Below are 14,177 nucleotides of genomic sequence, written 5' to 3'. Positions count from 1 at the left end.
ATAAATCAGCTGTCAACAGAAAACAACAAACAAAATATGTTCTATAATTGTCTCTATTAATATATATATATATAGAGAGAGATACAATCATATATGCAACCGAATTCTATACTATTTTTAACTCTCCAATTAAAACCTAATTATCAAATTATTATAATCTAGTTGTCATGAAATTATTATTTATATTCAAAACACACATAAATCCTAAATCTTTCTGCATACATACAAAAGGCGCTGTCTTTGCGCCCTTAAAATGTGTAATACATTTATATGAAATTTATATGAATACATTTATCATCAATCATTAAGACTATTTTTTTTATTTCATATTTAATGTTTAAATTATCATGAATTAGTTGTTGTGTCCAACCATTATTATTGTAATTGTTATTATTAGCATAGTGTATTAACGAACTAGAGACATCCAAAGCGTCTCTTAGTCGCATTATTATATAAACATTAGCATAAACGAATCTCTACGTTGATTCCAGTTCGATACACTTTAATATAAACGTTCTCATCGATACTCCTATACCCTTATACCGAATTCAAGTCCTTATTATAAACACATAAAGATCGTTACATGTACAATCGTAATTGATCATCTTTTTCATATAAAGAAATGCATAGGAATTTGTCCCGGTCTTATAATAAACAAAACCACCGAGGCCGATTCCCGTGGGAACGCTTAGTCATCAATATAATGAAACCCTACTCCCGATCACAACTCCCACCCTGTATTAATAAGAATTAACTTTGGAAGTAGAATAACTATTTAGAATTAGTCTCAGTAAAACCTTCAAAAACAGATAGAGTTTTAGTCAACCTATTGAAGTAATTACCTTGTCTTGGAAAAGGACCCCAAGAGTACCAATTATAATAAATTTGTTTTAAACCAATTGAATTATTTAATTCCCAACTACTGAGACTCCACAACGACAACACCAGACAATATTCTACTGTGTCCAGAATTCCATCCCTGGGACACGACATAGTAGACACAGTGTAATTGGTCAATTGTTATCATGTACTTAAAAATAATAAATATGTTATATTAGAATACAAAATTATTATATTTAACAAAGGTAATAAGACAAATAACATAGAGTAAATGTATATTTTCATACAAATACATTGGATTTTTGAACCATAGATTGTTGATGTAGCAATTTAATATAAGAATTAAAGTTAATATTGTCGTGTCCCAGGGATGGAATTCTGGACACAGTGGAATATTGTTTGGTGTTGTCGTTGTGGAATCTCAGTTGTTGGGAATCTAATGAAATTCGTTTGGTTTTACATAACTTTATTCCTTACTTGGTTATCCGTTGAAAATATATTCGTCTTTGAAGGTTTTACTGAGACTATTGTCGTCTTAGGTTTTTATGAGACTAATTCTAAATACTAATTCTACTTACAAAGTTAATTCTTATTAATACGGTGTGGGAGTTGTGATCGGGAGTAGGGTTTGTATATATTGATGATTAAGTGTTCCCACGGGATTTAGCGTTGATGGTTTTGTTTATTATAAGACCGGGACAAAATCCTATGTATTTGTATATATGTAAGAGATGATTGATTACGATTGTACGTGTAATGATTATTATGTGTTTATAATAAGAACTTGAATTCGGAGTAAAGGTATAGGAGTATCAATGGGAATGTTTACGCTTGGTCCCCTTTATTTATATTAAGTGTATCGAATTGGGATCACAGTGGAAATTCCTTTATGCTGATGTATATGTTTATAAGCCGACTAAGAGACGCCGTGGATGTCTCTAGTTCGTTAATACACTATATTAATAATAACAACAATATTACTGAAATGTTAGGAATTATGGCTTGTTAAAATTTGATGATGATTTGACATCATAAATCACACTGTTTTATTTCTTTCGGTGGAAATCCATGTTTCACAGATATTAAGGGGAATACGTCTCCATTATTTCCGGCCTTCATAGCACACATCGATCCGTGCTATTTTATACGCAGTACGATCAATTATATATATATATACAATCACATCATATTTACAAAGTTAGTTGATCCAATCAGAGAAAACTGTACAAAGACATTTCATGAACTTGTTTAAAAGAAATTATATTAGTAAAAACTAACAAATAGAATCAATCATTATTGTAGATTACAATTTCTGGATAGTTTAAGTACTACGGATGGGTCAGAATGACCCACCTAATATTTGTCTTCATTCGCATTATATTGTAATTTAATTATGGGAGTTTGTTTTTGTCCAAGCATAAACAACAATAAAACAGCAACGTTTTGTGACATACACAAAAGACCAATTTGTATCACTTACTCAAAAAAGAGATTGTCCAGCCTTATTTTATTGGCCCTAATATGTATCAAAGGTGGAAAGTACGAAATGAATTTTGTACTGTTTACAAAGAACAAAAATAAATTCATATTAATTACAATTTTCGGATAATTTAGGTACTACGAATGGGTCTGAATGACCCACATGATATTTGTTTTCATTCACATTTTATTGTAATTTAATTATGGGAGTTTGTTTTTGTCCAAGCAAGAGCGACAATAAAACAGCAACGTTTTGTAACATATAGGAAAGACCAATTTGTATCACTTACTCAAAAACGAGATTGTCCAGACTGTTTTGGGCAATAAAATAAGTTTTAAATAATATCAAATTCATTAAATAATTAGTGTTTTTTGTAAACATTTATATTTTGTTCTATTTTTATTTAAACATTTAATAAACGGGTCATTTTGACCATTGGTAGTTACGAATTAAATGGAATAAAATCGACAAGGAAAAGGTTTCTTGTACAGCAATACCTCGCAAGTGCGGTTTCGAATAGTCCGGATTCGATACATTTCAGTTCGAAAATTTCAAATCACATATTTTAATTGAGATAAATAAAAATAAATTGTAAAACTTTATACAGTGCGGTTTATTTTATTTAGTTTCTCCATTAGTCAGGTTACAAACATATTGACGGAACCGCACTATGCGAGGTATTGGAAAACAAAAAAAAAACATGGGTAATATGGATTTTGGTGCTATTGATTACATATACAATTAAACAGAATCAATCAATAAGAGTCATTTGCTTGTTATATGTATGTAGTTTATTCAATGAAATTACACTTAGTACCTAAACAGCATATAACATATTAAGTGTTAAATAATAATAATATACATATAAACAATCGCACCAAGCCAAGTTCCGTTTGTATTGTATAGAAGTATTAAATAGTAAAAGGAAAATGCATTTTATTTAAAAATTAATTAATTAAAAATAATAATGAGAGAGGAACAAACCAAAGTTATTACATACACACACAAACACAGCGAGCAAAAAAAAACATTTTACTTCTTCGTTCGGCATAAGAAGACTGAGACACTAATATATTTCAAATACAATTCTGCAACCGCGTTTAGTCGTTCATATTTCAATTCGCTCGTTTTTCCTCCTTTATTTACATAAACAACGCAGATTTCTTAGTCAAATAATTCTCTCCTCTTTGTATCATCCTCTTATCACCCCCCGTTTATTTTTTATTTCGCACTCTCGATTATTCCTCAAGAGCGGCCGACCATAAAGCGGAAGAGGACGACAATCTTCTCCTCTCACCACGTTTACAGCTCAGATTATCATCAGCTAAATCCCCTCGGTACTCTTACCTTAAACTCTACATGAAATAAAAGAAAACTGTACTAAATCTAAATCAACAGATTTCGGACATTTAAAAGAAAAAGAAAAGCAATCGTACGAACAAACCGACACAGAAAACAACAATCGTTATTACTTTGTTAAATCTATATATTTTCAGGTTCGATAAAAAAAAAATATTCATCATAGTAAAACTAGTTTAACCTTGGCGAGTGCGTCTTCCTACTTAAACAGTATCATTTATATCATTATTATTTTATATATATATACGTGTTTTTTTTTGTTGAATTTTCTGTATTGTTTATTATTCATTTAAATACACCATAAACTTTAAAATTTAAAAAAAAATAATAAGAAAAAATGCACATCCTTTGAACGAAAAAAAAAAAAAATAAACAGAAATTAATAATTATAGATAATTAAAACAACAACAAAAAATTAAGAATACAGAGCTACACAAAGAAAAATTTAAAAAATAAAATATACACTGTTCTTCGTTTTTTTTTTCATATCCATAACTAATTCAATGCACACTAAAGAAAAAGGAAACTAATTCTCTCGCTTTCGTTTCAAGTATTTTCCAAATAAAATCTTCAAATAAATACGGACGTTCGCTCGATCCTTGACTGATCTACAGAGTACGGCGAAACCAAGCGAAGATCCAGTCGGTTAAAGAAACGAAACGCGATGAAATACAATTGTTAAATAATAAAGAGAAGAAGAAATTAACACACGAGTAGCACATGAACATATAGTTTTTCTTCTTCTGTTAAGTGAATTCCGTTATTATTATTTTCTTTAAAATATTATTATATTATTTTTACATACAATATACTTCTTGTTTATTTATACTCAAATGTTATTTAATATACAGATTTTGCGTTTGAAATTCCTGTTTTATTTATTTATATATATTATTATTTTTTTTTGTAATATTATTATACCTTTTTTTTTATTTGTAATATTCTCGTTTTTTACTAGTTTAATAATAATATTTTTTCCGTTATGCAGGCTGTCATGGTAAATTTTTTCAGTAGTGGATATTGTGTGTTTTCTTTGCTGCTTTGCTGTGGATTGTGGCTTTCGGAAAGGGTTCAGAGCACGTATTTGCCGATCACGATTCCAAAGATAACTATGAGTAGACTAAAAATGAAACGCATCATCGGGATCTCGGTCTCCTCCACGGCAGGCGGAGCATACTTGGATGAGGCCTTTTTCGCGTCGGGCGCGTTGTTGCACGTGCATTTCAGCAACATCTCTTTCAGTCGCAGATTTTCGGTCACCAGTTTCAGAGAGTGATTCTCCAACCTCTGGATCTAAAACACAGAAAATAACAAATTAAACTCAGTTTTTGAGCTAAAATAAAGATGTCATACACCAGGTGGTCATTTCTAATTACTTAAAGGTTTTGCAAATCGATTTCGTGACTGATATACTATTAATAAGTATTATTTAATTAAGTTATTCGCATCCTAAATTGCGTCATCCATCATGTGAGAATTTCTAATATATCATATTGATTAGCTTAATGTAATTACTTCATGTTCAGCTTCCTGAAGTTCGCCTTCTTCATTCTGCGTGACGGCAGGTTCATTTGAAGCTGCGAGTGCTGGAACCTTGGTTGGGGTGAACGTGTTGAAACGAGTCTCGCTCTCTTCGGTTGCATTTGCCGGTTCCGGAAGCTCGAAGACGCACCTCAACTTGGAGTCCATCAGCTGTTCCGGTGTGCATTCCTTCCATACCTGTTCCAAGTTGACTTGGCCATCGGGTACGAACATGCTCTGCACCATGAACTTGTGCTTGTTCTTCTCGGCAGGATCATAATAGAATGGCTGCAAACAGACTGGATACATAGAAGAAATTGGTTAATTGTGAACATTAAAGTACGAAAAATACAACAAAAAAAATCTATTGATGAGACTTACTCCCCAATTCGACGCTCGCGCTCGGTAGCAGAAGACCGGAATTCGGCCTGACGCAGTACTTCTTGGGTGCCGTAGTTTTTATTTTGAATACGACCGTCTTTTTGGAGGGGTTCGTAAGCGTCATTTTGATTGTGTTCGAAGTAGTGAAAGGTCCTGCAAAAAACAAATTATATTAATGTAAAGAAAACGGAATATTTCAAGTAATTGATCAGTTCTATATGAACTTATTAATGCAAAGTATATATGCAATACAATATTAAAAACGTAATATCCTAGAAATACAAAAACTGAAAAGTATTTAATGATAGAGATTTTAATTTGTTTCCAGACCACTTATTTAGTATAAACTATATTTAATTCTTTGAATAACCTCCAATTGTGTAACAAACTCGAACCTATTGGGCTATAAAAGAAAATAATTTTGATCTCAATTCAATCCACAATTACTCTTAACCACATCAAGTAGAACTTAAAAACCATTATTTTAACTTGAACGATTCAAGAAAAATCAAGTTTTTTTTTTTCATTAGTAATGTTCTATAAATATAATTTGCGAATAGTGGTAATGTATCCTAATGATGTGTCAAGCTATATATCATAAGAGAACACGAAATGCGCCAAATTCTTTAACGTACGTCTGCAGTCTAAACAATACTTATTTTTGTTTGTTGTAAATAATGCGTTATTTTTGACATTGATCCGTACAATTTTTAAAAATATACAAAACTATTCATAGATGTTAATAACAACATTATTTTGTATCACTACAATTTGTTGTTGCTCAAATTGTGGCATATTTGTAGATGCAATACATTTCCATTTTATGAAAAACTATTATTCAAAGCGATATTTAATTAGTAGGCACGTTCAAGCAGTTCACATTGAAAATTAGGATAAGATTTTTTGAACAATCGCAACATTCCTACGTTGATAAATTGAAACGTTTATTTAAATTACCAGGAAATATAAGAAATCTTTAAACGATTGTTCTTTTTTTGTCTGATGATGATTATACTAGTATAAAGAAAGCTATTGATATAGAGCTGAAATGAACATAGATGATGATGATGCTGTTCTATGTTATTTCGAGAAAGATGACGAAGTGCGAATGCCTAACATTAAGGATGACAAGGAAATAAACATTTCTTATTAAAGCGTCGTCCTTGGTGTGAATCTACATAAGCCAATTGACGGTAACCCCGTTTACTGTCGCGTCGCCGTTATAGGAAGGCTCTTATCAGAAATATGCATCGAGAGGGAGCGAGAGAGATAGAGGCTAGAAGACGGCGGCGGCTTCGATCGTGTAAAGCAGACTTTATAAATAGTTCCCATTTATAAATACACGCGCAACTTGCAATTCTGATCCTAAGCCACTGCCTAGGACCGCGGCGGCGGTGTCGTTATGTAACACGCACGAAAGTCAATAATAATACCATCGACCATTGTATGGTCGCGGAGTAAGGAAACCAGTGCGAATCCCAGTGCTCGATGGTATAAATAAATTGTAAAGCTGACCATCCATCGGCCGCGTATGTAATTGATGGGAATGTTGGATTTAATTGTTATACATTCTACACGCCGGTATATTAAGAATGCTCCACTGTCCGACTTCATTATGAATACATGCATCTCGGAATGGGGGGAGTCACGCGATTGCGGAACGTGAACCGAATGTGACTCGTCCATCCCTCAGCATTTTCACCTGCACTAACCTAATAAATACACCCCGAGCGAGGAAAGGAAGTCACGAATAGGGTGTTATGTCAGATCCATACCGGGCCCACGTTTTTTTTCTCTCCGGGTGAAATATTGACGTTCTGACCTCATCGGAACGAAAATATTTACATTAAAATTCCATCGAATTGAAGACAGCGTCGACTTTGAACGCATAACACACCATACACATTTTCTATGTGCATTAAATTCTAAGTATATAACACTATTGGTGTTTTAAAGACATTTAACACTAAAACTTCAACGTACTAACTAACGTACAACTTTCACAAATTTTTGTATTTGTAAATTTAAATAGTCATTTCATTTACTAATCAATTCAGTAACAAATTGAATATTATTTACGTTTAATTATAAGAATTGTCGATAGGTTAAGAAAAAAAAGTATAAAATAATAATCAGATATTATACAGTTTTCCATGCATGTTCTCATTATCAAATTATAATCCTTAAAGGTGGACTATACAAAGCAAAATACATGACCATTTCAATGAAATATTTGTTCATTTATCATTACAGCAATTTAGATAAGATTTTATTTTATAGCTTAATTCTATTGTACTTTTCACTATCAAAGATTATTTTTAGCATTTAATGATCCCAATTACTGGTACGTAATCGGCTTCATTAAGTTTTTATTTCAAGTATTAACACAAAAGTGCAAACTAATAATCAAAGAAAATTATAGTTGAAATAATATTGTTTCTAATCTAATTCATTATTATTTAATTTGAAACATGAATAAAAATGAATTTCCATAATCTAGGAACTAAAAGTTAGGATTAGAAACTTATTTAACAGTAATTGAAGCGACTCAAGTATGAAAATACTAATTAAAATATAATAATTAAAAGAAGACAAAGTTAATAGGATACCTTTCCAATATAGCACATTAATTAAAATTGTATTAAAACCATGCATAATTGCCAGCCAATAAAGTGTTTGAGGCTACGTGGAGAAACTTTGTTATGCAGAAATAGAGAAAAAATGTGCTTTGAGTGATAATCGTGATAATATTTGATAAATGCGGAAACCGTTTTTTTTTTCAAAATCACTTTTTAATTTCTGTCGTGTGAAATGTTTTAGAAGCCTAAACATGATTTTCAAAAATATGATTGTAAAAATATAAAGAAAAACACAATTATGCTACAAACTAACAAAACAAGTTTACTGATTAATGTAGGAAATACACATTTAATTTGTTCAAATGTCCGAGGTTCAAATAACAATCAACAATTGTTTTGCTACAATGCAAATGCGACAATACAATTGTTATTCGGTGAGTAAAGACTCACGTAGATAACTTAAGTTACTTAGAAGATTGTCTATATAATTGAACAAAACACAATGCGCTGCAATAAATGTATTAATAACAGAATGCATAGCTTAATTTGTTTTAAATAATGATAAAACAGTTTTTTTTAAATACAAATAAGGAAGTAGCAGATTTATATTTGAACAATTCATAATAAATTCAAATAAATATTAAAAATGTAGTGAAAAACCACAAATTTATTTGTTTAACAGAAACCGGTGAATTGTCAAAAAGTGAGTGTGTATTTCAAATATTTATGACAACCGTGGTAAATATTATCTTATGGAATTATATAACTGTTATTCTTACATAATAGTAAAAAGTAACTTAATTTTAACCATAATTCAAAAGATTGTTATTAAGTTTACATTGAAATAAGTTTGCACATTTCATTTCTCCGCGTACTTGCCAAGAAGATAAATATAGTTCCTAGAAAAAGTAATGATGCAAAAAAGTTATTGCTGTAACTGATAAGTTAATGATTGAGAAAAACCGTTTAATTTTCTGCAACGTTCGAGAATTTAAAGCATTCGCAACAATATTTACCGCATCTCGGACTTGTAATGAATAAACAAAAATCCAATAAAAAAAAGTAACTTAAGAACAGATTTAATGTAACATCGAAAGTAGACCTGTTCTGATGTCAGATTGGTATAATGATGAAGATGACGTAATATCATAGTGGAAGCAATTTAAATACAAGTTTTTAGAATTTACATATTTGAATAGAACTGGCATCAAAAGAAAGTAAACTAGTAGAAAACTGTTTAAATTATAATTTTACATAATACTGTATTATTCAATAGTATCAATTAGAAAAAAAAACTAATTATAATTGTTTATGAAAATAATTATCATTTTATACGATAGTTAAATTATACACATCTGTGTTTTAATGATAAAACTTTAATTTATATTTATAATTGCATACCTTTATAGAAAATATAATTATAAAAAAGTCTATATAATTCAATAAAAATTGTTATAAGTTGAAAATATGTAAATTTCTAAAAATGCATGAAATTTCATTTAGCTTATACTTGGAACGTTACAATTCTCTTTATATGCAGTTTAGATTACAGAATCAGTTAAACTTTGCAAATATTTTCTTAAGCAGATAGATTAAAACAAACAGGAAAACAAATAACATCGTAGACATAGATAAATCTCCAACGATAAATCAATTCATCTTAAGTGCGTCCCATTGATCAAAACAGTTCTCACAAGAATTATGTATGAAGATAGATGAGACCTTATTTTTCATTTTGATTCTACAAACACATTTTATAATGTAGTAATATGCATTTTTTTTAAAGATTTCACGAAAACATGTTTATAATGTACAAGCTGTTACAACACGAATTAAAAATACCAATCAAGTTTACTTTTCAAACATATTAAAACTTATAGGAATGAAATCAAACTGGGATTATCGATAAGAAATTCAGTTCATTTGTTTACCTATACTTAAGATAATTTATTGTTTTTTAAATATAATTTTATTTTAATTTGTAGATTATAATGATGCATTGCTATCAATTAAATCAATAATTATGTGACATCAATAAACTGGAATCAATAATGATTCATTAGTGCTTTAATCTTCGAACCCTTTAACATATCGATCATATGACGATATCGTACAGATAAGATTTCGCAACAATTGAATTGAAACAGAATGGACTCGAAAGCAACAATATAATCATATTTCGAGAATTTGATTAACAATTACATCAAAGCATATTTCAAGTAATTACAAAAAATTAATGAAGCAATTCAACGTTTTTAGAACAATCCAATCAATTACTTCCTGATTCATATCGTTTATTAAGAATTAATATTACATAGTTTATATTAATTATATAATTAAATAAGTATGCTTAGAGATTGTTTTAATTTGAAGTAAAGAAGCTTCAACGCAATCAATTTGAAAGTAATCCTAATCAATTGCAATAAGTTATTAAATGGCGAAAGGATTAAGGCAGACTTGGACAATCCGCGGGCCTCTTTTAGCCCAGGTCGGCGATGAATGTGACACAATACAAAATCGTAACCTTACCACTAAAAATACCATTTTTTTGCTTATCAGCTATGGTTAGTGTTTATGTATTATATGTGTGGCCTAGGGAAGCTAAAAAGTTGGACACCCCTGGTCTTAATCAAATAGAAATACTTTAATCGCAATGAACCAACAGAAAAAAAAACTGTCACTACAATAAATTTAATACAATCAGTTTATCATTGTTGCTAATAAAATTTAGAAAAATAAGTTTTGATTTTTTTATAGTTATTAAATTTCATATTTCTATATTTGAAGATGATTTACCATATTTTATATGAATAACATAAGTATAGTTACATGAATAAATATTTAATAAGGTATTAAACTATAAACGAAATTGTCATGTGTAGTTTTAGATATGATGGTAAATAAATATATCATGATTGCATAACACTTGACGTCCTATGTTGAATAGTTTATTAGCAGTTTCTAGAATATTCAGTCTGTATAATGCACTTTGTATTAAAGTACAAAACAAGGAACATATGTTTTGTTTCTAATTTGCGTTCCAATAAAAATGTCCAAGTAAATGCAACGAGCGATTGGAATCAATAGAATGACACGTAAAAATGCGGTGTAGGAAATTTCAGTGGAGGATAATTAAATAATGATTTTATAAAATTCACACCATTACTAAGCAAATAGTAAGTGGGTCAGCAAGGACAATGAACTAAAACTGACATTTAGGAAGGAACATTTGGAGAAATTACTCCCAGAGGAGTACTGCACATGCAATGGTAATTTTGAGAAAGGGGCCCCGCAATAATTTGATATTATTGGAACGAAACAAGATGGCTTTGTAATAATATATAGGTCAGTACAAGGGTTAAAAAGAAAGGTGGGTTACAGATTATGATCAATGTGGAACGATCGAGGGTGGTTCTGTCCACGCAGTGACAGTAATGACAATGCACATTTCTGTTGAGGAAACCGGGGGGCATCTGTTTTTTTTTGGTAGGAGGCTTCAGGATATTTCGTGTATGTTTGATAAGCCAAGTTGGCAATGCTAACAACGATTGCAGCGAAAACGTCAAGTGGTCGGGAACATCAATTGCGAATCGTCGGGGTTGCGATGAATCAGCCTCCGAGCTAATAATACGTTCAATAATATCGTTTTAAGGTTAAGCCCCACTCCCGTCCTTGGATGGGTCCTCAGGATGGACGGCAGCGGGTGGATGGACAAGCAACCAGCAGCAGCATCAGATGATAGATCTCTTTTCGAAATTCTTTTGGATCAAAATTGGAGAGACTCACCTATGAATTTGAGCTCAGCCTCGGGCTCGATGATCAACACTTGCTCGTTTTTACTAGCCATTTCGGTGGGTTTGCTTGGAGACGACTCCACTTTATCGATGCTAATCACTCACTAATAACACAAGACGGGTGTAGGAGGAGACGGCGACGGATGCGTCTTCGTCGTGGATGAACAGAAGCCGAGCTGCTGTTGTTTTACTTATTCTCTTTCCTTCTTCCTTTTTCTCGCTGTTGTTTTATTATTATTATGGTATTCCGTCGATTCTCATGGAAGTCTTCTTCCGGTCGTCGGGCCCCGGTGCGATTCGCAGTTGTTTGCCTCGCTTCCCGCAGAAGGTCCGACCAAAATGACACGCAAATTTTATACGGCAACAAAAGGGCAACGTGCGATGTGACACCGTTCACTACAGACGCCTGGCGTTGCGGGTTTTTTTTCCTTCCAATGTGCGGAAAAAAAAAGAGTAAATTTTTAGCTTTTGCACAATGACAGTTCCCGGATTATGAGACACCACCGACTGCGCAAACTCCCGAAACCAAAATGGCCCTAATCCTGTCACAGAGGCGACACCAAACAATGACAGCACGAACTATTGTCTGAAATCCGGCGATTCATCAACAGGTGGCACCACGAATTTCCTTCCACGTTGGTAACAACACACGATCCAATACGATTTACAATAAACCATTGAAACTTTCCAAAACGTTAAGATAATAATACCATTAAAGTTTAACAACCTATAACGTAACGTTTTCTAAAGTTTCTATAATCAATCGATTAATACGCCATCTCCCAATCACACTTAATAACACTATTTCTAAATAATTACATAAAAATATTAATATTCATTTAATTATTAATTAAATCTAATTCACGTTCAATAATCAAATCAATTGGTACATATTAACATATTTTATAAATTCCCTACTTTTCTACTTCAAATTTAATTATAATATTTCAATTTTAGCAATATTATATAACAAACAATATTATTACAATATAGACATAACATTTTATAATTTTATTAAAATCTTCTACTAAATATAAACTAATCATTTTCAACCAAAATGTTTGTTTGGTTGCGTTTCCAAATGTATCGATCCGCAGTTCCCCTAAACATACATTATTAAAAGCTTAACAAAAAGTAACGTGCTATAACTTTACAAATTTATTGGAAGATTATTTGTGAATTGAGACATTGACATAATTATTTATTAAACGTAATATCAAACATATTTTCTGTCATTAACTGTCTAATATAAAATTTAAGACTTTTACATGAAGAGAAATCGAAACTTGAAACTATATGTTACCATGGAAACTTAAGAAGTGCAATATTCTCGACTTGCTAATTAGATTTAATAGAATTTTAACTATTAGAAATTATTTTATTATACAAAATATTTATAAAATTTATTTGTATGACATTTTAATACAAATAAATAAAATCTACAAATCTTACTGTTAAAACATAAACTTTTGTATTGCAATATAATTTGTACAAAATTAAGCAAAAAAAGACCTTTAGTCTATCTAGTAATAGTTATTATTAATAATTAGAATTTTTTTTTTATTTAATTTTTTTGTAAACATTTTTATAAATTTTATTTAAAATTGAAAATAAATACATATAACAAAGCAATTTTATATTATCATATAAATAAACTTAGGTAATAATTAAACAAAGATAATTTAAACTAATTTAAAGCATTACAATTAATAAACATATAAATTGTAGGGGATAAATAGGTTAACTCGAAATCTCTTATACAAAAATTGGAAATAATTGCAATTTTCCAAGTGCACGAACTTTGGCAAAGTATTGAAGATTCAGCGAAGAATAAACTGAAGTTTGGAATCGTTGACCCAAAAAAGGCTGACAAATAAATACGGTCGTAACTGGAATGAATTAATCATCTTAAATGTGGACCTGCTTGGCAACATTTCCACCATATGATAAACTGAAAAGTCGACGTTAAATCTACTGAAAATATATAAGGAAATTTGTTCTACAAAAATGTTCATTCTTCATAAATAATATTTATAAAGAAAATAGAAAATTATTACACTCAATATTATATTCAATTATTCAGATATTTTCAATAATTTTATTCATATATTATAGAAATTAAACATAACTTATGATAGGAAACAAATTGATCTGTTCTGTAAATGCGTCAAGTAAGTTATGAAAATAAACAATGAAATTATAAATGTTACTAATATAAATAAA

The 14,177-nt window shown here is 30.4% G+C and overlaps 1 protein-coding gene across 1 annotated transcript; it reads right to left on the bottom strand.

The window, feature by feature from the left end:
- Window positions 1-4,608: 4,608 nt before the first annotated feature.
- LOC108563961 (vesicle-associated membrane protein-associated protein B) lies at window positions 4,609-12,471 on the bottom strand. The gene is made up of 4 exons (XM_017922805.1): window positions 11,947-12,471; window positions 5,582-5,734; window positions 5,195-5,499; window positions 4,609-4,972 (listed from the first exon to the last, which is right to left on the bottom strand). Exons 1-4 carry the CDS (start codon window positions 12,005-12,007, stop codon window positions 4,751-4,753), a joined length of 741 nt encoding a protein of 246 aa, XP_017778294.1. The 5' UTR covers window positions 12,008-12,471; the 3' UTR covers window positions 4,609-4,750.
- Between the last annotated feature and the right edge of the window lie 1,706 nt (window positions 12,472-14,177).

Source organism: Nicrophorus vespilloides, unplaced genomic scaffold, assembly GCF_001412225.1.
Source record: "Nicrophorus vespilloides isolate i.1.1-1 unplaced genomic scaffold, Nicve_v1.0, whole genome shotgun sequence".
NCBI classification, from domain to species: Eukaryota; Metazoa; Arthropoda; class Insecta; order Coleoptera; family Silphidae; genus Nicrophorus; species Nicrophorus vespilloides.
The sequence above is the reverse complement of the archived record's forward strand: the minus strand, read 5'-3'. Positions and strand labels throughout refer to the sequence as shown.

What these genes read in the sequence shown, in the direction of transcription:
- LOC108563961 (XM_017922805.1), bottom strand. Translation starts at nt 12,007, where the DNA reads ATGGCTAGTAAAAACGAGCAAGTGTTGATCATCGAGCCCGAGGCTGAG. An exon ending in CGCGAGCGTCGAATTGGGGA is followed by an intron (nt 5,500 to 5,581) that starts GTAAGTCTCATC and finishes CTATGTATCCAG; the next exon opens with TCTGTTTGCAGCCATTCTAT. An exon ending in TTCAGGAAGCTGAACATGAA is followed by an intron (nt 4,973 to 5,194) that starts GTAATTACATTA and finishes TCTGTGTTTTAG; the next exon opens with ATCCAGAGGTTGGAGAATCA.